The sequence below is a fragment of the Psammomys obesus genome, unplaced genomic scaffold, assembly GCF_907164565.1.
Source record: "Psammomys obesus unplaced genomic scaffold, mPsaObe1.curated_primary_1811, whole genome shotgun sequence".
Taxonomy (NCBI): Eukaryota; Metazoa; Chordata; class Mammalia; order Rodentia; family Muridae; genus Psammomys; species Psammomys obesus.
Genome location: NW_026596095.1, coordinates 2,298,025 through 2,321,008, shown reverse-complemented (window position 1 = coordinate 2,321,008; position 22,984 = coordinate 2,298,025). Strand labels below are relative to the sequence as shown.

At 35.2% G+C, this 22,984-nt stretch overlaps 1 protein-coding gene across 1 annotated transcript in view; it reads right to left on the bottom strand.

Annotated features, from left to right (window-relative positions):
* The window catches only part of Col11a1 (collagen type XI alpha 1 chain), a 209,152-nt gene that overhangs the window by 72,289 nt on the left and 113,879 nt on the right, over positions 1-22,984 (bottom strand). The window contains exons 32-41 of the mRNA XM_055628241.1: positions 21,162-21,215; positions 21,008-21,052; positions 20,845-20,898; positions 20,690-20,734; positions 16,799-16,852; positions 10,399-10,452; positions 5,397-5,450; positions 3,692-3,799; positions 3,233-3,322; positions 2,745-2,798 (exon numbers count right to left, since the gene is read on the bottom strand). Of these exons, the coding sequence (XP_055484216.1) occupies positions 2,745-2,798; positions 3,233-3,322; positions 3,692-3,799; positions 5,397-5,450; positions 10,399-10,452; positions 16,799-16,852; positions 20,690-20,734; positions 20,845-20,898; positions 21,008-21,052; positions 21,162-21,215 (612 nt within the window). The remainder of the gene's footprint in view (positions 1-2,744; positions 2,799-3,232; positions 3,323-3,691; positions 3,800-5,396; positions 5,451-10,398; positions 10,453-16,798; positions 16,853-20,689; positions 20,735-20,844; positions 20,899-21,007; positions 21,053-21,161; positions 21,216-22,984) is intronic.

The following is a 22,984-nucleotide window of genomic DNA, read 5'->3' as shown; positions in this document are numbered from 1 at the left end:
GTGTGTGTGTGTGTGTGTGTGTGTGTGTGTGTGTGTGTGTGTGTGTGTAAAACTGTATTTGCATCTTTTAAAGGTAAGGTGACCTTCATTATAATACTATGAAATCATAGTCACACTCCTAACAAAATACTTTAAATCACATAAAATGTAAGTTCAGATGAAATATTAAATGTTACTAGAAATTATAGCATTAAAACTTCAGTTGTTTTTTTGTTTGTTTGTTTGTTTGTTTGTTTGTTTTTACTATGTTGCACCATTTTGTCACTGGTCATGACCACTATTTCCTTATACAGATCAATCCTCTTTGTGTGTATCAGCTTTGTTCTTGTGAAGTGGAACATATGATCAATGGTTATCAGTGCCATTATTTTAAAATCTCCGTTATCTCATCTGAAAAATAAGGAAAATACAGTAGAAACAATTCTCTCAGGAATAGAGAAGTGAAAAGCAAGAAGAAAAATAGAATTATGTCAAGAAACATGTAAACTATTGAAGAAATGGCAAAAAGAAATAATTCACAAAGGAAAAAAATATAACCTAAATATTGAAGTTTTTATTCAATAAAAGAGAAATTAATAGTGATGGAATAACGATGTGCATTGCAAGCTTTAGAGTATTAGAAACACACTTTAGGAACCTCTTGTTTCCTTCCTCCCATATGCTTTCTCTATTTAGAGGGCGTTCTACCACTCTAAGAAAAACAACAATCCCTACGAGTCAGTAAATAAAATATACATAATTATTAAATTCATTAAAAACAGAGGGAAGCTTTTGCCAATATTCATGCTGTATTTTTTAAGTGCTATTTTTAAAAAAAGATTTTATCTTTAAATTTGTGTGTGTTTTTGTTGCAGGATATTTGATCCCATTGTGATCTCCAAAATTGTGAACTGTAAAACACTGTTTTTTTTGTTTGTTTGTTTGGTTGGTTGGTTGGTGTGATTGAGTCCTATAAAACACCTTTAATCCAAGAACTTTCTGTTTATTGCAAGCAAGTGATTATGATGTGGGTTCACCCAGCCCTAGCACAACCCTTTAATCCAAATGATTTCTGTACACAGGATTTAATAAAGTTAAATCTAGTTCAGGAGGCAGAGCAAGAAACCAGGTGGCAGGGATTAAAGAGTAGGAGGGACTTTGAGTTGAGGGGCTTTTAAGAGAGCATGGAGAAGCAGAAAGGGCTTTTAGCTTAAGCTCTGGCTTTAGCTTTGGCTTCAGCTCCTCAGCTCCCTGGCTTTCCTGGGTTTGAGCTAGCAAGCCCTTGGCCTTTCCTCCTGGGTTGTCAGTTGAGCTAGTGATCCTTTTAATTTTTTTTTCCCCTCCAGACCTGAGCTGAGAAGGAAGATCAGCTGGGTGTTTTCTCAGCCTCTCTGAGCTAGCAGGGTTTCATCCAGCATTTGGCTCCTGAGTCTTTAATGGTAAAATAGAATGGTTGGGGTTTTCATTTTTTTAAAAAGCAACAGATTTTGTGTGTGTGCTGTGGGTTTGTGCATGTGGATTCAGCAATGACTTCAAAAGCCACAAAAGGGTGGTGAATCCCTTGGAACTGAGTTACAGGTTGGTAAATTACAATTGTATAATGCTCTCAAAGACCACAGGGATTTGAATAACATGAGGGTGCCATGGCATCACATAGCAGAGAATTAAAGGGCAATAAGAATAATGATGTGGGAAGATCATTTTTATTAGGACCACATTATGAAGGTGATTTGTCAGCCATGATCATGAGTTGATTTTGAAGGCAGTGTGGATCCACAAGAATGATTCTATAAGATGATGTCATACATAAGGAAGCATATTAAATCCATATTCTGCTACCAATGGAAAAAAGAAATGCTAAAGGATGGGTAGCTGAATGAAAAAGAAGAGTTAAAACATTGTTAGGAAGAGAATGACTAAACAAAGGAAATAGTAGAAGAAATGGAGAAGAAGGTATAAGGGAAATAATTCTGAAGGTGATTAACACAGATGCAAATTTCACTGGGTGGAAGTTAAAGAGAGATGTAACAAAATGTCTGCTTATGCAAGTAGGGGAAAGAAGATCAAATGGGAAAAGGTTTCTAACTATGGCATTGTGAGTGGTGTACTTCCTATACTTCATACTGCAGGGCATTGCTGAGAACAAAGGCGGCATATAAACCTCAAGAGCTATAGTCTCTCTTATTCTGCAGAGTTCTCACATGTCTTCAGGAATAAAAGTAAGGCTACACTGATACTTGCTCGTTATTTCATAATGCTACATAGTTCTGTGAAAGTCACTAATAGCACGCAAAATGACATTAGTTTTCATTTCTATTTGATATTTTTATATCACGGAAAAATTCAAGTCTTATCAAGGACTTAAATCAGAAGAATACGGTGTATTGAAATTGAAGCTTATTTTATGATTATTAAGTGAAAGACTGAATAAGAAAACATATTTAAACCATAACCTCTCCAGGGTTTTTTTTTTTTTCTGTTGATGACTTTCTTTTGCTTATAATTCTGATTTATTTCACTGAAAACAGTAAGCGATAAGACAGTTCCTTATCTCCTGCCAGAGCAAATCTTCCCAACCTCCTAAACACTTCTGCTTCTGCACTCATTAGTGACTGCAATTAGCAAGAAGCAGGCACTGAGTGCTTTGATTGACACATGTTTATCTTCTCTCCCACACACCATGGGATCACAGCATGAGGGTAATGGCAGAAGAGCAGTAATTTGCAGCTATGGATAGCACGGCTATCTGTTATCATCATACTTACAACTGGACCCTGTGGTCCCTGGGGTCCTTCTCCTCCTTTCAGTCCAGGTGCACCCTGAAAAGTGGAAAAAAACAACAACAAAGCAATGGAATCCTTATAAACTGACTATAAATAGGCAATGCATGATTGACATAATGGAGATAATATAAAGAATTTTCTGAAACAAACACGTGCAGGTAAAAGGAGAGGGAAGGGGAAGGGGAACTAAGAGGAGAGGAGGGAGGGGGCATCCTTGGAATGTAAAATAAATGAAAGAGTAAATAAAAAGGAATTAAATGCATAAATTATATATATATATACATATATAAGATATATATCATATGTATGATATATGACATATACATATATTTACAGCCAGGGCTACCCTGTCTCAAACAGACCCCCTGCATAAGAAGAACCAAACTAAGATAAAGAAAAAAAGAAAGAAAGAGACAAAGAGCCTTCTGAGAAAAACTTTCACCCATGCTTGACATATATGTTGTGTGTACCTGGGCTCCAGGAAGGCCTCTTTCACCTGGGAAACCACGTATTCCTGCTGGTCCATCTTTCCCTGAGATACCTTGAGGGCCTGGGTCACCCTGAGAGACATGACACATGGCATCAGCAAAGTGTTAATTCCTACACAATTTTCTAAGAACAGAACAGCGAGAAAGGAAATATATATGTAGAACTTGAATATCATTTAATTAATAGTCTGTCTTTAGGAGTGTCGTGCATACGTGATAGCCACACTATGGGTATACACAAACTGGTGGTGTTATGGTGAATTAAATGATTCTTTTGTCTTTATTTAGTAATCTGTTGAAATAATAATCACTTCACACTAAATATCTCCGTAGAATATTGTTCTGACATTGTGTAGTATGGAAAAGCATAGAACACCAATGGTTGGTGATGAGGAGTACATAGAAGCTTTCAGTAAGTGAACGTCCAAGGGCTTGTTGTACCTTTGCACCTTCTTTTCCTGCAGCACCAGGAAGTCCTTGCTCGCCAGGAGGACCAGGAGGGCCAGGATGCCCACGTTCACCTATTGGACCAGTTTCACCAGTCGGTCCCTAAATCAGACAAGCAAAGCCTCATTATGGGTGTTCTTTCATTTTGGTCAAATAAATAGAAAGTAAAGATTATTCTCCTTCATGAGATTACTCTTCATTTTTATGATGCTCAAAAAACATATTTCCTAGAAGTTAATGAAAGGAGTGTATTTGGCAAGTTTTTAAAAAGTTGACTGTTGAAGTATGCAAGGATAATTCCTTTTCACTTCAGAGGGAGTCCAGCCCAACCACTCTTTTAAACTCTGTGTTACTGATGACAGTTTCATCTTATTCCTCTTTTTATGTAAGATGTGGAATCAGCTTTACATATAGATGCTCTGATGCCACTCTGGTGGGTACTCAAGCAAAAACTCACTGCTTGAAAGTAAATGAAAGTCCCTGGCACCTCAAACAAATGAAGCTGTTTTGTAGCATTTTCCCTGACTTGGGCACCTACCTACGGATAGTTAATTCATATTCATTTGACCAAGCCTAAGGTGTGAGGGTAAGGGATCCTAGAATACAGCCCATGGGTTTGTACTTAAACCTGTACTAAAAAGCCAGCTGCCTTAAGTTACAGAAAGGGCTGAGGGGAAATGTCAGTCATCTATGGGTCCTGTAAAGCTGGGGTATGATAGTGTTCAGTGTATAGAGGGAATGGTGACCAGTGGCCCTCTGTTGCCACAGAAAAATGAACAGTTTAAGTTAAAAAAGATACTGAGAACAATTCTAGCAGGTGAGACAGAAGTTGGAACACATTTTTACTGCAGTTGAAGGAGGAATCCCATCCCCTGTGTCTAAATATACAAATATCTAAAATACAACATTTCTTTGTTCTGGAAGAGGGTAAAGAACACATGTGTCCCACTTTTTGCATATGTTTCCAGGTTTAAGTTTCCTTGTCTGTAGTTACTGAAACTCTTTAGCCTATTAATAATGTGGAAACATTTTTTCCACAAAGTTACTCTGAGCTACATAAGGAGTTCAAGGCCAGTCTGGATGTCACTGGACTTTTGTTTTAAACCAAACAATAAAAAGTTTACATTCCCACCAGCAATGGAGGAGGGTTCCCTTTTCTCCACATCCTCTCCAGCATGTGTTGTCACTTGAGTTTTTGATCTTAGCTATTCTGATGGGTGGAAGGTGAAATATCAGGATCTTTTAGATTTCCATTTCCATGATGAGCAAGGATTTTGAGCACTTCTTTGAGTGTTTTTCTGTCATTCAGGGGCTGTCTCTTTGATCACCTTACCCTAAGGGAAGGGGGCAGCTTTACTAGGCCACAGAGGAAGACAATGCAGCCAGTCCTGATGATACCTGATAGGCTAGGGTCAGATAGAAGGGAAGTAGGACCTCCCCTATCAGTGGACTTGGGGAGGGGCCTGAGAGGAGAAGAGGAAAGAATGGTGGAATTTGGAGGGGACTAGGGATGGGGCTACAGCTGGGATACAAAGTGAATAAATTTTAATAAATAAAAAATAAGTAAAAAGGAAAAAAAACTAAAAAAAAAATAATAATTACTTTGTTTAAAATGAACGAATTTAAGACAGCTTAGAAAAAAAGAAAACATGAACAAAAACATGAAATTTGCTAGAAGAATAAAGACACCAATACATACCTGTGGTCCAACCACACCTCCTGGCCCAGGGGGACCTGTTTTGCCTTGAAATCCCTTAAAAGCAAATTAAAATATATAAAACGCTATAGGCAGAATAAAGAAAAAAAATTAGAATTCTGCAAACTAATTGAATAACATGATAAATAAAAATCAGGTTTTGACAATATATTCTGGTATCTGTCTTTCTCCAGGTACATGAATTAACTTTTCCATGTACTTTTATTCTGACATATTCCTTTCTCAAACCACTTAATTTACATTTTAAGTTGAAAAAAAACAACAGATAAAAAAACTGAAGGAAAAATAAAAGCAAGTAGTGTTTTTGGTATTTTTAATAAGTAAACTAGGGAAACAGTATGAAAAAACAAAGCAGAAAACAAATAGAACAAATGAAAGAGGTCACTCTTGTTTGGATGACGACTTAAGGAAGATTATGATTTAATTATTTATAATAAAATTATAGGTAAGTAAATCTGAATATTTATTATTGCAGGAAATTTATTCATATTACAGAGAAAGGAAGTACATTTCTCCTTTTTAAAATTTGACTTAAAACTATAAGACTTCAACTTCTGCTACACTCTTCAATATTAAAATGAAGTTATTTTGGAAAAAATATCAGATAATTTATTTAGTATCATATAATTTAAACTTTGAAGCAACTAGTGAGTTTGAAAATCTATGATAAGACTATATGCTTTTGTACATTCACATGTAAATACACATCTCCATGTACCTGAGGAAATCTAGATTCCAGAATATATTCCCAAAACCTGATTCAGTGCTCACATCAATCAGTTTATATCCATGCATATAGTATAAGTATTTAAATGTATACATGTAGGAACATATACATAATACTTCCTGGATTATGTCAAAACTTCTATTACTGCAATTATATATGCTGTACTGGTAAGCCCTCACATCTGCCGTACTATTTATAAATTGTTGATATGTGCAGAATCCTGGCTTTAATCATTAGGTCTAAACTAGATATTGCCAATAATGTCTGCTGCCATTTCAGTCTCTGCATGAAATAGATCACTGGTTGTGGTTCTCTAGCAATTTTCCTCCTGTATGGTACATGGATGCTTTAGATACTAATTTTATTACAAAAGCGCCTTCAGTTCCCAGGATTCTTTTAGTCTCCACATGCAGCCAGCTGAACCATGTGAAAAAGTATTTAACATATGATCTTCTTCTCTTGACTGCCCTAGGAGCCATCTAACCTATATCCAGTTCTTTCCTTGACAACTTTAGGTTCACTCACTTGTCCAGATTACTCAGAATCACCATCTACAGTCACCTAATCTAATCAGCTGGACTGTATCTATACATATGTTAACCCATATCAATGAAAAATTTCTACACGGTATCAGGTTAGGTAGCTATTTCAGTATGGCCTTTCTTTGGAAATGGTCCTAGGTTTGAAATACGTTGATCTTGCCTTTCTCTCTCTTAAACAGCCTATGCTGCTTTTTAAATTTACCCATTCCTTTGAAGGAATCACCTCCTTCAAACTTTTGAACAATTAAGTTATATTTGAAGGAGAAAATGCATTTCTGAACTTTAAAAAAAAACATATTTAAAAGGCATGTCTCAGTAACTGCATGAACATAATAGGTCCACAAAATGGACAGAGTAACAACTGATTAAAATGAATTGATTAAAGTCAATGCTCCATTGAGGAAAAAGTGAAAATTTGAAAACTTACTTACAAATAGCCACATGATTGTTAGCTCAAAAGTATAAACAATGACTTTAGAGAGAACTGGATGATAGTATTGTCCATATACCTGCCTATATAAAATATTCAGAGCATGTGCAAATATCAATGGATTTGACATCAAGTTCATGTAAATAAAGTTAGCAAAATTATTACAGTTCCGAGTGGAATTTTCTTAGTTCATATTGCTGCACTATAAGACTGCGTATGTTTTAATTTTTGAATATTTTACATTAAATTAATATTTTCCAAAATTTTTGAGAATGGAAATCAATTTCATTCATTAATGAGTAATTAGAAAATCTGTTGTAATTCCCAATAAAACATAAAATGAACTAACTTCGTTTTATGGTCAATACTGTATTTCACGGCCTCCCTCACATAAATCTATGTTTTTTTTTTTTTTTTGTGTGTGTGTGTGTGTGTGTGTGTGTGTGTTTAAGATATAAAAAACTATTTGTAGTTTTTATAGGGCAACACCACCACCAAAAAAAGGGAGGCTTCAACATAAGAGACATGAAAATGTATTTTGAAGGATTATGACTAGAGATGAACTACAAATAAATAATAATAATAAATTTCTATTTGAAATAAGAAAAACAGACACAATGAAGAATAACCAGTCTAGATTCTGACTTTTCTATGGGATAACTTTGAATTCCTGGAAACAAAATAAGTTGAAAAATAAAACATTTAATTCCTAGCTCTAGGGCTATTCAGTGGTCTCTTAAAAATGAAAATCATGATACAATTTTCCAAAATTAATTATGTCTGTCTGTGAGAAACTTCTGGATATAAACTTCCTAAAAATGTTTTTTTTTCATTTTTTTACATTTTAATGCTTTATAGTTTATGGTTTCTTTTAAAGAAGTAAATACTTCTTAAATTAATTCTTATGAGAATTTCATACAATATATTTTCATCATACTCACACTTCCAATTTTGACTAAATTCAGAAATGGGTGGAGTTTTATTTTAAAAATGAGTGGGATTAATTATTAACTCTCTAGTAATTGATTCTTCAAAAGACACTTTAGAAGTATTCTGGAGTTGTTCTAAGGAGGTCCATGACTATGGTTTAACTGTTGGCTGGAAGATTTGAGTAAGAACGTCTTTGGAAATTTGAGTGAGTATTATTTTTAGAGATCATTTAGATATCATTTCCAAGAGTAAATTTTATTCTTTGGACCCAGTATGTATTTCTTGATTTGCTTTTGGAAAATTCAGAATGTTTCAGGTAAGACTAAGATGTTTTAAGGCACTAGTTTTAATGTGGGAAGCAAGACAGAATTAGACTGCTCATGATGGAGCTGCAGAAAACTAGTAACAGTTCATCATTTGTTACAATGTAATGACATACAGTTCTAAATATGTACTGATGCTAGAAGAATTCAGTAATGTGGTTTTCTACAAAACAGTTAAAGGTATTCTGCTTCCAAGTTTCCTTGAGAAAAGTAAATAAAACTAACTGTTATATTCAGTAATTGATTCCATGGAACCATGTTCAACGATGAAGATTTCCGATTAGAATAACAACCCACTCAGTTAGGCATTCATGGAGTTTAAGAGTACCAACATAAGCAATTAAGCAAACATATCAGTCCACCAAGGGACCATTATTTTCCCTCAGCCCATGAATTCTAACATAAGGAGAGCCATTTAATTAGCTTACAGTTGTATTCCCCACAGGTTTTACAAATCAAATACAATTCTCTACTTACAATTTCCTATTAGACATGAGGCATATTTTGAAGTCTATTATTTCCTTACAATTCTCATTTCAGAAAATATCTCATCCTGTAAGTCTGGTAGAAGCATATTCCTTTATGTATGTGGCTTATGATAGTATATTTTCCTTAGATCAATGAGCACTGAGGGGAATGGGTGGATGGATCTATAAACAGACGTTAGAGGATGGGTACGAATGGCTATCTTGTAGCAGTATATCACATATGAGATCATCTTGATTAGCTCATTCATAGAATGCTGGTAGCAACAATAATCATAATAACAAGCATCCTGGTTTTTCAAGTGAACTTGATAAGGTCAAAACTTGAGTCTACTTATGTGTTTGCTAAAACATTTTTCTTTTTTTTTTTTTTTTTTGTAGCTGAGAAAGGTTGAAACTTTATTTTTATTTTTTTTTTTCTACTTATACATTTTTTTTTTTATTTTATTTTTTTTTCTTTTTAGTTACATTTTGTTAACTCCGTGTCCCAGCTGTATCCCGCTCCCTCATTCCCTCCCCAACCCCACACTCCCTCCCTGGTCTCCTCCCTGCCCCTTTCCAAGTCCCCTGATAGGGGAAGACCTCCTCCCCTTTCATCTGTCCCTGTTTTATCAGGTATCTTCAGGGCTGGCTGCAAAGTCCTCCTCTGTGGCCTAACAGACTGCTCCTCCCCTGGGGGGAGGTGTCAAAACAGCCTGCCCTTGAGATCCTGTTAGAAATAGTCCGTGTCCCCCTTACTTTGGAAAACTACTTGGTTACTGAGCTACCACAGGCCACATCCGAGCAGAAGTTCTAGGTTATATCCATAGGAACAGATGGAGGAACAGACATTATGTAAAAAGTCTAAATGGGAGGTCTCCATGAAACACCAGGAAACCAAGACCCTATGAATCAACTAAGCCAGATACATATGAGCTCACAGAGACTGAAGCAGCAAGCACAGTGTCTGTACAGGTCTGTGCCAGTCCTCTGCATACATGTTATAATAGGACTCCTGAGTAAATAAACCAGTGGGTCTCTGATTCTTGTGCCTGCTCTTGGGGCTCTTTTCTTTCTGTTGAGTTGTCTTGTCCAGCCTCCATGTGAGGCTTTGTTTGATTGTTATCTCTTAGATGCCTATTCTTTTTTTAATGAGAAACAGAAAGGGAGTTGATCTGGAGGGGAGAGGAGGTAGGAAGGAAGTACAAGGAATAGAGGATGGCTTAACTATAATCAGGATACATTGTGTAAGGAAAAAATCTATTTCCAATAAAAGAAAAAAAAGAAAGTAAAAACAGAAAGAAGATAAAAGAGCTAATTACAGTGGAGATAAGTAGTTTACAATAAAATTGAGTGGGATATTACATTATTAAATTCAAATAAAATTAATCATATCAATACAGCAAGAGAGAGAACAGAAAAGAAAGAAAGCTATTCAGTCCACCAGTTTTCAACTGGTAAGTTAATTGTTAATAATAATACAGGCCTTTGTGAAGTTGTGTTTACTGAGAGATAAAAAAAAAATTAAATTCAAAACAGCAACAATAATGATAATAATAGTCACTAACAGTTTCTCCACGCTGTCCAGGGTGTCCTGGCAGTCCATCCTTCCCAGCAGGACCCTGAAAAAACAAACATTAAATATTCAAGTCTCATAAATACTTCTCACGCGATGTTGCAGCCCAAGGTAACAAGTTAGATCACCATCTTGCATTTTATAGAAAATTGCATTTGGATAGTTTTTTTTTTTTAATACAAGGTGCTATTCAGTTGATTTTATATGAACTTATTTGTGAATTGCCTCCTTATAAGAAACAGAGACAATGGGAACTAGGTAGAACTATATTCAGGTCACCTTGCATTTCGATGAATTTATTCATATGCACCTGCATTTTAAAACATATATGCATATGTTTGTAATTTTACTTTAGCCAGAAACATTAGTTATCCAGTGCTTGGAAATAAAACGTGCATTATCTCTTTGCTATTTTAGCGATCCGTTCACAATTGAATTCAAAGCAAATGAAATGTAGATAAAAGAGAAAACTAGTGTCCTCTAGTGGCCATCAGATTTCTGACAAAACGGGAAAGAAATGCCAGCTTGTAAAACCATTGCCATTTTGCCTGTCAAGCTGCTTCAAGTAAAGGAAAAACAGCAATGTTCATTTCTAGAAGTCGTCAGGAATCGTTTCTCTAAATTTTCTGACATATCCTCTAAGATGCAAAATACTTATGAAAACAAGGGAAATTTTTACTACATTCCTGCTTTTTGCAAAAGGGGCTGTTTGACATGTCTGAAGAAAAAAAAATGAATCAATTAACGAAGTACTTAGAAAATGCAATTTTGCAGAGTCAATAAAAGTTTTTAAAAAGCATAACTATGTAAGGATCCTACGTTCTAAATACTTAACAGAGATTGACTGCTGCTTTCAACAATCTTATAGACTATAACCCTCAAAAGCCATTCAAGCATCTGCTCATTTTTCAAAACATATTTAATAGGTGTATAAAATCATTCTATCTATTGTGAAAAAAATGCAAATAGACAGCCATTTTAATCAAGGTATATTTAATGACTGACAAACCATCCCTTGTTACTGTTAATTACTTAGATAATGCTCTCTTCAAAGTTCTATTTCTATATATGCTAATGTAATATATTATATATGCTGTTAAAGAGCCAGTTTGAACAAAAGCTTTGACTCAAAATATAGTTTCATAGGTGTTTTTCTTCGATTTTGATGAGACTAGTAGTGTGGTTGGCTTGCTTCAGGGGTGTTCGTATCAGTGTCCCAAACAATTTCTGGAACCTGATCCCTTCCATTTCTTCTTTTTTTTTTTTTTTTGTATTTTATTTTTTTCTTATCAGTTACATTTTATTAACTCTGTACCCCAGCCGTGTCCCGATCCCTCATTCCCTCCCAGTCCTTCCCACCCTCCCTCATCTCCACCGTGCCCCTTGCCAAGTCCACTGATAGGGGGGACCTCCTCCCCATTCATCTGATCCTGTTTTATCAGGTATCTTCAGGACTGGCTGCAAAGCTCTCCTCTGTGGCCTAACAGGACTGCTCCTCCCTTGGGGGGTGGGGAGGCCAAAGAGCCAGTCATTGAGTTCCTGTTAGAAATAGTCCTTGTTCCTCTCACTATGGGAAACCAATTGGTTACTGAGCTACCACAGGCTACATCTGAGCAGAGGTTCTAGGTTACATTCATACATGGTCCTTGGTTGCATGTCAGTCTCAGAAAAGACCCTGTGCCCAGATATCTTTGGTCCTTGTGGAGCTCCTATCCTTTCCTCATCAGACTAACTCCCCTTCTTTCTTATGATTCCCTGTACTCTGCCAAAGGTTTGGTCATGAGTCTTTGCTTTGAAAACACTGCTAGTTAGAGTCTTTCCAATGCGCTCCGTAGACTCCTGTCATACGTTCAATGCACATCACATCTGTCTTCCATTTCAATGCAAAAGATGCTGTGTGAATTACCAGCTTTAGTTAGTTCCTGTGATGAAGGCTTGCTGAGTGTTTTTATTGCTGTCTGAGATGAGCATGGTGATACCACTGTCGACCCCTCCATGAGGCAAAAATGGGGAGTTAGTTATAAAATAACTTATAAGCTATAAAATAACTTATTTATTATTAATTTTATAAATTTAATTTATATATTTATTTATTACCGTTTATTTACTTTGTATCCCCTCTGCAGCCCCCTTTCTCATTTCCTCCCATTACCGCCCAACCTCCCTTTCCTCCCCCTTTACTCTTTCCTTAGTCCCCTTATAGGGGAGGATCTCATCCCCTTCTATCCAACCCTAGCCTATCATGTCTCATCAAGGCTGGCTGCATCATATTTCTCTGTGGCCTGGTAAGGCTACACCTCCCAGGAAGAGGTGATCAAAGAGCCAGCCACTGAGTTTATGTCAGAGACAGCCACTGCCCCTTACTAGGGAACCCACTTGGAAACTGAGCAGCCTATGGGCTTCCTGTGAACAGGGGGTCTAGGTCCTCTCCATGCATGGTCCTTGGTTGGAGTATTGGTCTCTGCAGGATCCCCTGGGCCCTGGTAATTTGGTTTTGTTGCTCTCCTTGTGGAGTTTCTTTCCCCTCCAGGTCTTACTATCTCTCTCTTCTGTAAGGTTTCCTGCACTCTGCCCAAAGTTTGGCTGTGAGGCTCAGTATCTCCTTTGATACCCTGGTGGATAGAGTCTTTAAGGGTCCTCTGTGGAAAGCTCCTGTTCTGTTCCTTGTTTTCTCTTACTTCCAATGTCTATCCTTTTTGCCCTTCTCAATGAGGATTAAGCATCTTCCCTACGGCCCTCTTTGTTGTTTAACTTCTTTAGGATTATAGATATTAGTATGTTTATCCTATATTATATGGGTAATATCCACTTATAAGTGAGTATATATCATATGTGTCTTTTCTGTTTCTCGGTTACCTCACTCAGGATGATCTTTTCTAGTTCCCACAATTAGTTATCTCTTCATTAGCCATTAGGTATATAGAACTAAAGTATGCAGCTTTGCCCATAGCTTAGAGAAACACAGAAACACATAGTTAATTGCTAATAAATTGACATAGATTCAGATTTGCAAAACAAACAAAAAAACTAAAACACTTCATCTACTGCTACTGTTTTAACACAGATAGGGTAAATGTGTTATAAATCTGAAACCAGACTAAAAGGATTTTAGTTGAAGGATTTAATACATATCCCTGGCTTCTTCCCCCAGGACATTAAAATGTCATCAAATATGCGCATAGTGATCATTGTGAGACCTACAGGTTTCTCAACACACCCGAGTGTAAGCAGTAAGTAGTTTGCTCCTTAATGGTAAAAATTATACCTAAATTAGCAAAATGATCATCCTTCGAAATAGTGATCTTAAATCTAAACAATGCTATCTTGGAGTCATAGTGACTTTTAATAGAGTTCCTAGAGCTTCTGAGGAGTACAGTTAATGGGACAAAGAGCAATATCATCAGGCTTTTCCTTGAATCCAGTATAAATTTCAAATTTTTGTAATTAATACGAAATTAGTGTAGAGTTTTACTCTACACTCCTAATTAACAAAATAAAGCTAACTAATTTCCCAGCAGACTCATGACACTGATTTTAAAATAATATTTTGTTCATCAAAAGTGGCTGCTACTTCAATATATTTGGAAGAGGAATGAATGAACAAACTCATCTACATGAAGATTTGCATATTCATCAAGGGACTCTGTGATAACACAAGTAATTGCTTAAAGATCTTTCCTCCCTTCTAATTGACACTGAGTTTGGATTCAACGAAAATAGAATTTCCCTCATGATAGTCATGTTACAAATTTTAATCTTTGTTCTTAAATTAGGTAACTATATGGTACAAAAACGTGGTAATATTGATATTAGACAGTTGTGTTGCGTTGATTCTCAGCCTAGAATTCCAATATTTTGAGACAAAGACAAAGGGAAGCCAGGAGCCTAGCAGAGCCTTCATTTGAATGTTGAGACAATATCCAGAAAGAGAGAGACAAAGGAGGAGAAAGGAAGAGAAGGAGGGAGTGAGAAAAAAAAGGAAGGAAAAAAAGAAGGGAAAAAGAAGAAAGGAAGGAAAGAAGGAAGAAAGAAATGAAGGAAAGATGGAAAAAAAGAAGGAAAGAGAAACAAACAGAAACAAACCTCAAAAAAAAGAAACAAAAGCCTAAAATTGGTTTGAAATTTACAGATTCCAAATAAAACATTCCAAATGCCGAATATGTGTATTTTTTTTACCTAATTTTAAAATTCAAAGTGAAATAATTATAGTTAGTTCCATCTCTCAATTTCAATACTGTATGTCAGTATTTTATTTTGCCAAAGGTTATACAATAATGCCAAAAATATGGCAGAAACTTTTATATCAAGAGTTAATATTTGTCAGAAAAAAAGTATATAATAATTCTTCATAAAGTGGCATCTCTCCAATCAACCTGGACACACTTCTCAAGTGTAGCCCATTACTGTAAGTCTAATAGCTTATTACAAAGAACGTTAATACACGAGCAATTATTCAAAGCTTACTAAAAAACACATGGAAGAGAAGACTAAAATGATCTAAAGAAAAATGAGTCCAATGGCTTTATTTAACAACAAGTTTATATTACAAGGGCAGATTGTTACAATGCAAATGAATAAAAATTTATGAAAATACTGAATGCTTTATTGGATTATTTGGGGGAATATTATCTAAATACATGATACCAAAACCGTTATTGAAAATGTTCACAAAAGTATGAATGTGCAAATTAAGAACTATGGTTTCAACTTTAATGTGAGACTTTACATAAAGATTATTATTCATTCAAACAAATGCATGTAAAGATTTTATACAGAAGCAGTAGTAACATGCAATTTTAATGTCAGCTATTTGAGCTGATCTTCAACTCTGAGGACATATGAAATCATTTCTTGATGCATTTTAAATAAGAAGAAAAATCGTTTAGTTTTAAAACACATTCTAACTGATAAATCAACCAAGGACGATGCATGGAGAGGACCTAGACCCTTTGTTCAGATGTACCCCATGCACAGATCAGTCTCCATTAGGGTTTCCTAGTAAGAGGAACAGGAGTAGTTTCTGGCATGAACTTGGTTGCTTGCTCTTTGATTACCTACCCCTGGTGAGGTGGCTTTACTAAGCCACAGAGAAAGAGGATCCAGACAGTCCTGCTGAGACCTTATAGGCTAGGGTCAGATAGTAAGTGAGGAGGTCCTGCCTTATCAGTAGACTAAGGGAGAGACATATGGGGGAAGAAAGAGGATGGAACCAGGAGGAGACGATGGAGGGGACTACAGCCAGGATACAAAGTAAATAAATTGTAATAAATAATAATAAACAACACATTCTAAGCACCTCCTAAAATTATTACAAAAGGTTAAGAAAAGTTGTCCATAGCAGACATTTCATTTATGTTGGTATTTCGAGAAGAGTAATTTATCAGAATGACTTATGCAAATGTTAAACTCTGAGAAGAACCTGTCTAGCCTAGACTATAGCAATGGTTTATAAACATTAGCCTTGGTCAGATAGTGTGAAAAGGCTGTTAAACCATGGCTAGGGCCTCTTTTATTTAAGTAGAGTAGATCTTGATGTTCCAATGTTCCAAGTGCTGCTGCTGCTGGGGACAGAATTATAATTGATAACCTCTGCATCAAGCAGATGCATAAATTCATTTTAACTAACATTAAGAATCACAGACAGACAGACAGATAGAGAGACAGAAAACAACTTAAGGGGCTACCTGATAGCCCCTTAAGTATTTAAGGTTGAAAACAAAGAATTTTCAGTAACTTTGTGAAGAATAATAATGATAACATTTAAAGTGCACTGAACTGAGAAAATTTTATGAAGAATTCTAAGAATCTACTGAAGCCAAGCATGTCTTTAATGTACATGTCTTTAATCCTAGCACTCAGAAGGCAGAAGTGGAAAGACCTTTGTACTAGAGGCGTGACCTCAGGCCACCCAGGGCTACATATGAGACATTCAAAAGCAAATACATCATAAAAGGAAAGCAGTGACAACAACTGAATAAATACATCTTTATGTGGTCAATGTTGGGAGGGGTTTAGGAAGAGATCTCTGAAGAAGCATGGAATATTTTATTTGACTATGGAACATTAAAGAAAAACGCTTGTATATCTTGTATGTCTTATTTAGCAATTATTTTTAGTTTATAAATGCATTGATTTTAAAAGTGATTGAGAAATAGTAATTATACTCTTCTATTTTTTATTTCATATGTTGCTTAACAAGAGACATTTAAATTATGTTCCAAAAGCATGTATGATCTTAAAACACTAAAAATGAATTCTTTAATGTTTTAATTAAAATCTTATTTTATAAGGGTGTCTTACAAAATTTACATTTTGAAGTATTAAAATTGTAAGCTATGACTATCAAGCACTGAAATGTTATCTAACAAAGCAAAAGAGAATGTTACACTTACAGGAGGGCCTTTTGGTCCAGGGAATCCAACTGGACCCTGAGGTCCTTGAGGGCCCTGAGAATAAAAAGCATTAGAGAAAACTTAACAACAGGTATTCAAGGATATGTGTTTATGCTTTGAGATTCATATCTTCATACAAAACAGTAGAAGAATGAATTTCCCATCTTAGTCAAGAAGGCATGGCAATATAGCAGTGTGGCCAGTCTAACGTAGAAGTGAAATAATTTTTAACTATAGGAAACTGCACACCATACCAATGTTCTTACCTTAAGAGCAAAGGGAATGTTTAGAGTTCATATAAAATGCTTATATCTAAAGAAGGCATGTACACATGCCTCAAAGGCTCAGGCAATACGGAGGAAGAGAGTGCAGGGAGTAGACTCATTACAAAGATGATAGTTATACATAAACAAGCGTGGTCACCTGAACAGGTACGAATGATACTGGCCTTATCAAGTCAGTCATGAGTCCGGTAAGCTCACGTGGTGACTCTATAGTTCACTGAACTATTGACAATGGATAGAACTTAGATATTAGAATAGACTGTCTTTACACTGCACCTACTTCTGAGACCACTAAGCTCAGACAGTTCACACCAAGGGTCGGCCACATAGATAACCCTAGTTGATCTCAGCTGGTCACAAAGTTAAACATAGACATAACAGTGTGGGGAGAATGAGATAATAAACAGTGGTGGAAGGGAAGTGGGAGGAGAACTTGGAAAAAGGGTCTGTATGCCTTGTATATATATGTGAACTTCTCTAAGAACAAACTTAAGTAATTAAAAATCATTAAATAAAAGTAGAGCATAGCCATCTGTATTGAGAAGTTTCACAGTATTTATACTTTTAATTTTTCCTGGAAACATTTATGAAGATATTAAACGTAAGCTCAATAAACCTCCAAAGCAAAACCTGCAATGGACTTTAAACAAGTTCTGTCTCTAGTAAGATACAGTGAACAGGAAGCATAGTTGTTCACTAAAATGTCAAGATACCCCTAGCCCTACCAAGCATGCTGTGGCAATAATTCTGTCATTTGTCAGCTCTGTTCCCTGCGTTAGACTCTTTTGTAGACAAGATGAACTTTACTCTATGGTTATTGCTATTAACATTCTACCCTGATATGCATTTATAATACCATTCCTACCTTGATACTTAGTTATATTATTCAGGTTCTTATTTACATATCTTTAAAATGGATGAAGTCCATGAAGGGGTAGTGATTGTTTTGGTATAAAAAAAAATGAATTGGTAAAAGTTAAGCCTGTATTTGCTAAACACAGAATTATATCTATAAAAGGAAGACATAAAAAATGGGACATAATATATATGAAATATCTTGTGTAATAAGATCAAAATTAAACTTACTGTTTCCAAAGCAAGAAAACAACTTATTGAAATGGGTCTTCAATATACTTTACTTTTTATGTTATCAATTTTGTCTTCTTAAAGTAACTTTCAATAGCATTTTAATCCAATGTTACATCACAAACAAGTACAAACTTTTCTTATTGCCAGAATCTATATTAAAATTGAAAAATTCAGTGTATTCATGAACTTAAAAAGTAATGATATGAAACTGACAAACACTGAGCTAAATTTTGGATAACAATTCATTAGAAGACTAAATATTTTATTCACTTTATATTTATTTGTGAATCATGCACTACTATTGTATCTACAATATTGTAGTTTCCCTATTCCCCCTCCCACTTCTCACATTTCCCCCAGTCCATTTCAATTCCTGAACTCTTCTACAAACAGTAATACACAGATGCACACACACAAACACACACGTGCACACAACCTATTTACTTGCTAGAGCCCACTTATTGTCACTCTCTTGTGCATGTATTCAGGACTAGCAACTTAGGACCATACCAGGTGAAAAACAGAAGGTGAGGAATGGTTTACACAACACTTGTGACTAAATAAAGAAATAAGATGCTCCTATGTGTGGAAAGAAACAAGGTAGGAAAGGGAGGTATGGATAAAGGAAGTCAGGTCAACAACAACAACCACAAAAACTACGTTTTGAAATGTTGCCAGTAGATTTAATACTTTACATGCTAATTAAAAATTAAAATAATAGTTTAATAATAACCTATTAAAAATTTTAAAAATTAGAATAATGTGTTTATCAATACTAAAAAAAATGAATTATATTTGAAATTGCTGCCAGAAAATGAAGAGATAATATGAATACGTATACCATTTACCACATATAAAAGGAATATTTTCTCCCGATGTAGAAACTGAATAAATGCACAAAATTATTATGTCATTCTATTCTACAAAAAGAAAAGAAAAAAGCAAAGAAGCAAACAAACTAATAAAGCAGCCTCCCTCTGATCTTCAGGTACACAATCTCAACTCTTGATGCCATTTCCCAAGTTCTCAGGTTGGTCCATCATTCTATGTCACATATCAGGATGTACTTTCATTGGTGCTTTAAAGCATAATAAAACTCAATTGTTTCATGGCTTGTTAAACTGTCTTATTAACTTAATGATTCACCCATTTAAATTAACTACATATTTTTATGAACATTGTTGAACTCTAAAATATATCAAATATATACATTATTTACGAATTCAAAATGTATGAGATGAATGGACTTGATATAGAAATAGCTCACATAGAGAGAAAAACATGTAGGAAGTAATTTAATTAAATATGAGTCAGGCCATGAAGAAACTTTAATTGAATATGTATTTTTTTCTTCTAATCTACTGTTTGTTACACAGAGAAACTAAATTTCACTTGAGATTTTAATTTAGAAATTCAAATTCTCATGCTGTTCCCAGTTCTCCATATCAGATGTTCCTCTTTTCCCTTCATGAGACACCAACTTTCCAGTTTCAAATAAAAATATGTAGAAATGATGGGCTGGGGAGACGGCACAAACACAAAGACCTCCCTTTGAAACTCAGAACCCCTTTTACAAAAAAGGCTCAATACGGGGTCTGTGTCTGTAGTCTCACCATTCCCACCGGGAAATGGGAGGTACAGGAAGATGAATCCTGGGCCAAACAGCCCAGCACACTGGATAGAAAAAACAATAAAGAGAACATGTCTCAAAAAAAAAAAAAAAGGTGGGAGAACCAGGAACCCATATCAGAAGTTGTCCTCTAATTTCCACGCATACACCCTCATTCACATACACTGATGCCCAACTACTCACAAACATAACTACACATCTCAAACATAAGATATCTACAAAACGACATAACCATAGCTAATAATACAGGATGTCATTATAAAAGTAAACTAAGACTGATTATGATTTCTTTTGATGTGATACGAACATTTAAATTCAAAATTCTTGGAAGACAATTGCTTTCAAGTAATGAAAAATAATGTTTCGTCTCTTGCCAAAACAGCCAAACAAAGGTCTTGGTTGCTCCTCTGTGTTTGGCTTTATTTTATATCAGCTGAAAATCAATTTACTAAATAGTTTTTTTTGTTGTTGTTGTTTTTTATTTACTGGAATAGATGTTTTATCTCGCCTGGAATGCCCATTGATTGTGACTTAATGGCGACTTGGTACTTGCATTTTACCGACACAATGTTACTGCCAGCCCCAGCGACACATTATTCACTGATATGGAAAGCAAGAGAAAGCAGAAGGATCAAGGTACATTTCAAATAACAACTGTATTTTAGATGGAGTAAGAGTAATACCTCAGTCAAATTAAGCACAGTATCTCACTCATTTCTATAAAAATTGTTTGCACCTCACCTTGTAAGGTTTTACATTGGCAGGGGAGAGGAATTTTAAAGAGTAAGAATGTGTAGGTGAATGCATGTGTCTGTATACACACGTACTCTTCTGCAGAATTTAAGTGCTTACAAAAGTTTGTGCATTAATTGGCTAGGCCATACGTACTCTTTCACCTGGAGGGCCAGGAGGGCCATCACCGCCCGAAGTACCCTGGCAACAAAAGAAAAGAAAAGCGTGAAAACAAAGTCTAAGTTGATTCCTCTTCTCAGCACTTCTCAAGATGGATTTGGGACACAAATCAGAATAAGTTTGGATGATACCTTTGGCCCAGGTTTTCCCGTGGGACCTCTGGCGCCTCTGGAACCACGAGGACCCTGCAGAAGAGAACAAAAGAGAACACTGACCCAGTGTCAAGCAAATCTGAAAACAAATGTGGAAAACTAATATCAAAATGGAAGTCAGTGTATGAAACAAAATACCCACCGTTGGACCACGTTGACCTCGGGGACCTGGTTTGCCAGCAACACCCTAAGAAAGACAGCCCAAAGAGTTTAAATGTGAAATAAGTACGTCACGGTAAATAGGGTTAAGAAACAAAGACTATTGCAGCTCTGGAGAATATACATATGCGCCGTACCCGGGCACCTTTCTCGCCGTTAGCACCTGGAAATCCAGGAAATCCAGTGGAACCCTGAAAGAATAAAAATAATTATCAACAAATATTATTATTACAATTTTCATGCCACATGCTCCAGTTATTTTGGAAACAATTGCATTGATTTGGTCAGGGACGGTAACGTTTAAGTAAAAAGTATGTGCTTGCTTTGGATGCTCATGACAAAAACCATGATCTTTAAAAAATAATGAGTTTTTAAGTCATTACACAAGGACACTTCTTGCATTTGAAAGTGAACTTACAGTGGAGTCTGAAAGCCTGGAAGCATGAACTGATAAGGAGAAAAATTAGTATTTAAATTTAAAACTAAAATACTAAATAATTCACTGTACCTTTTATTATTAAATAGAAGTTTAAGAATATTTTATAAAAAATAGATTTTAATTTAATAGTCCATACATTTGCTCCAATACTAAAGAAACATTATATTTTCATAAAGAGTAGTTACAATATAAAATGTGTCCTTATTTAATGTTAATATATTTATACAAATATTCCTTCAATACTTTTATTTTAAACTCTATAACATCATACACAATATAAAGCTTTATTTACCTTTCTAACTGGTTTTGAATACGATCACATTTTCTTAATTGCATAAGTCAGACACAAAGCGCTGTGTTTGCAATAACAAAGACCTACAGTCACATCTTATGCCTCTCAAGAACTATTGCAGTAGAGGAAACGCATGTCTTCTCCTCTTTGAGTTTATTTTTTGTTCTTGTGGCAAAAGAGGGCTAATGATCTATAAATATGTCTTAGTACTTGGAAGTTTGTGGGAGAGTGGAAAAAGAGAAATTCAATGTTCATCTATAAAAAAAATGTGGGATATAAAGTGATAATATTAGATAATAAACAATGATTGTTTAAAAATGTAATAAGCCCATAAGTGCACTTAATATAAATGGCTATATTTTACTAGTGAAACATAGCTTAAGTCCCAATAATAAAATCCCCCATTTTATCTTGGGCTTATGCCCAGACTTTTATCTTCTCAGACATTTCTTTGACCACTATCCAAGCAGGTTTATGTCTTTATTAAATAAAGAAACAGAGAATATGGAATTTCAAATTCTTTTCTCTAAATTTTCTAAATATCTCCCTATAAATAGTAGAGGAGAGAGTTTTCAAGTATCTATATCTCTTGCTTAAACCATTGTATGGATGAAATAAAATATTGTTGTGCAAGATGCCTAGCTTGAGAAAATAATGAGACTTTTACCATTTATATTCATCTCCATGCATTAAGGGGGGCACAGCAACAGTCTTGGACTTCTTTGTCTTTATGTTTTATGTCAACATATTTTCATTGGCTTCTCCTCAAAATAATGTCCTCAACATAATAAATGTCCCATATATATCAAAATAAACTGCAATATTCTTAAAAATACAAAATTTGAGTGGCCCTCCAAACTTACTGAATCTGAAAAACATTCAGCTAAAGACTTAGAAATTAGAGCACTGACTCTTCAGTTGACCTATTCTTAATAATGGAGAAAAGTTTGGAGCTCGATTTTATGAATGAACAGTCACCTGTAACGGTCATGTGCAGAAGGTGGCAAAAGAATGTAGTAAATATTTCATATTTAGTGATCAAGCTAGTCAAGAAAAGTGTATTGATGTTCCATTTCAACAGGGTCAAATAATGATCTGAAGGACACACTATATTGCTTGTATGATTAGATTTTCAGTATATTTTGTGTTGACTATACAGGTAATTTATGATTAACTTGAGAAGAAATAGTTAAGTTTAAAATGGAGAGAAAAGCTCGGTATATAACTAT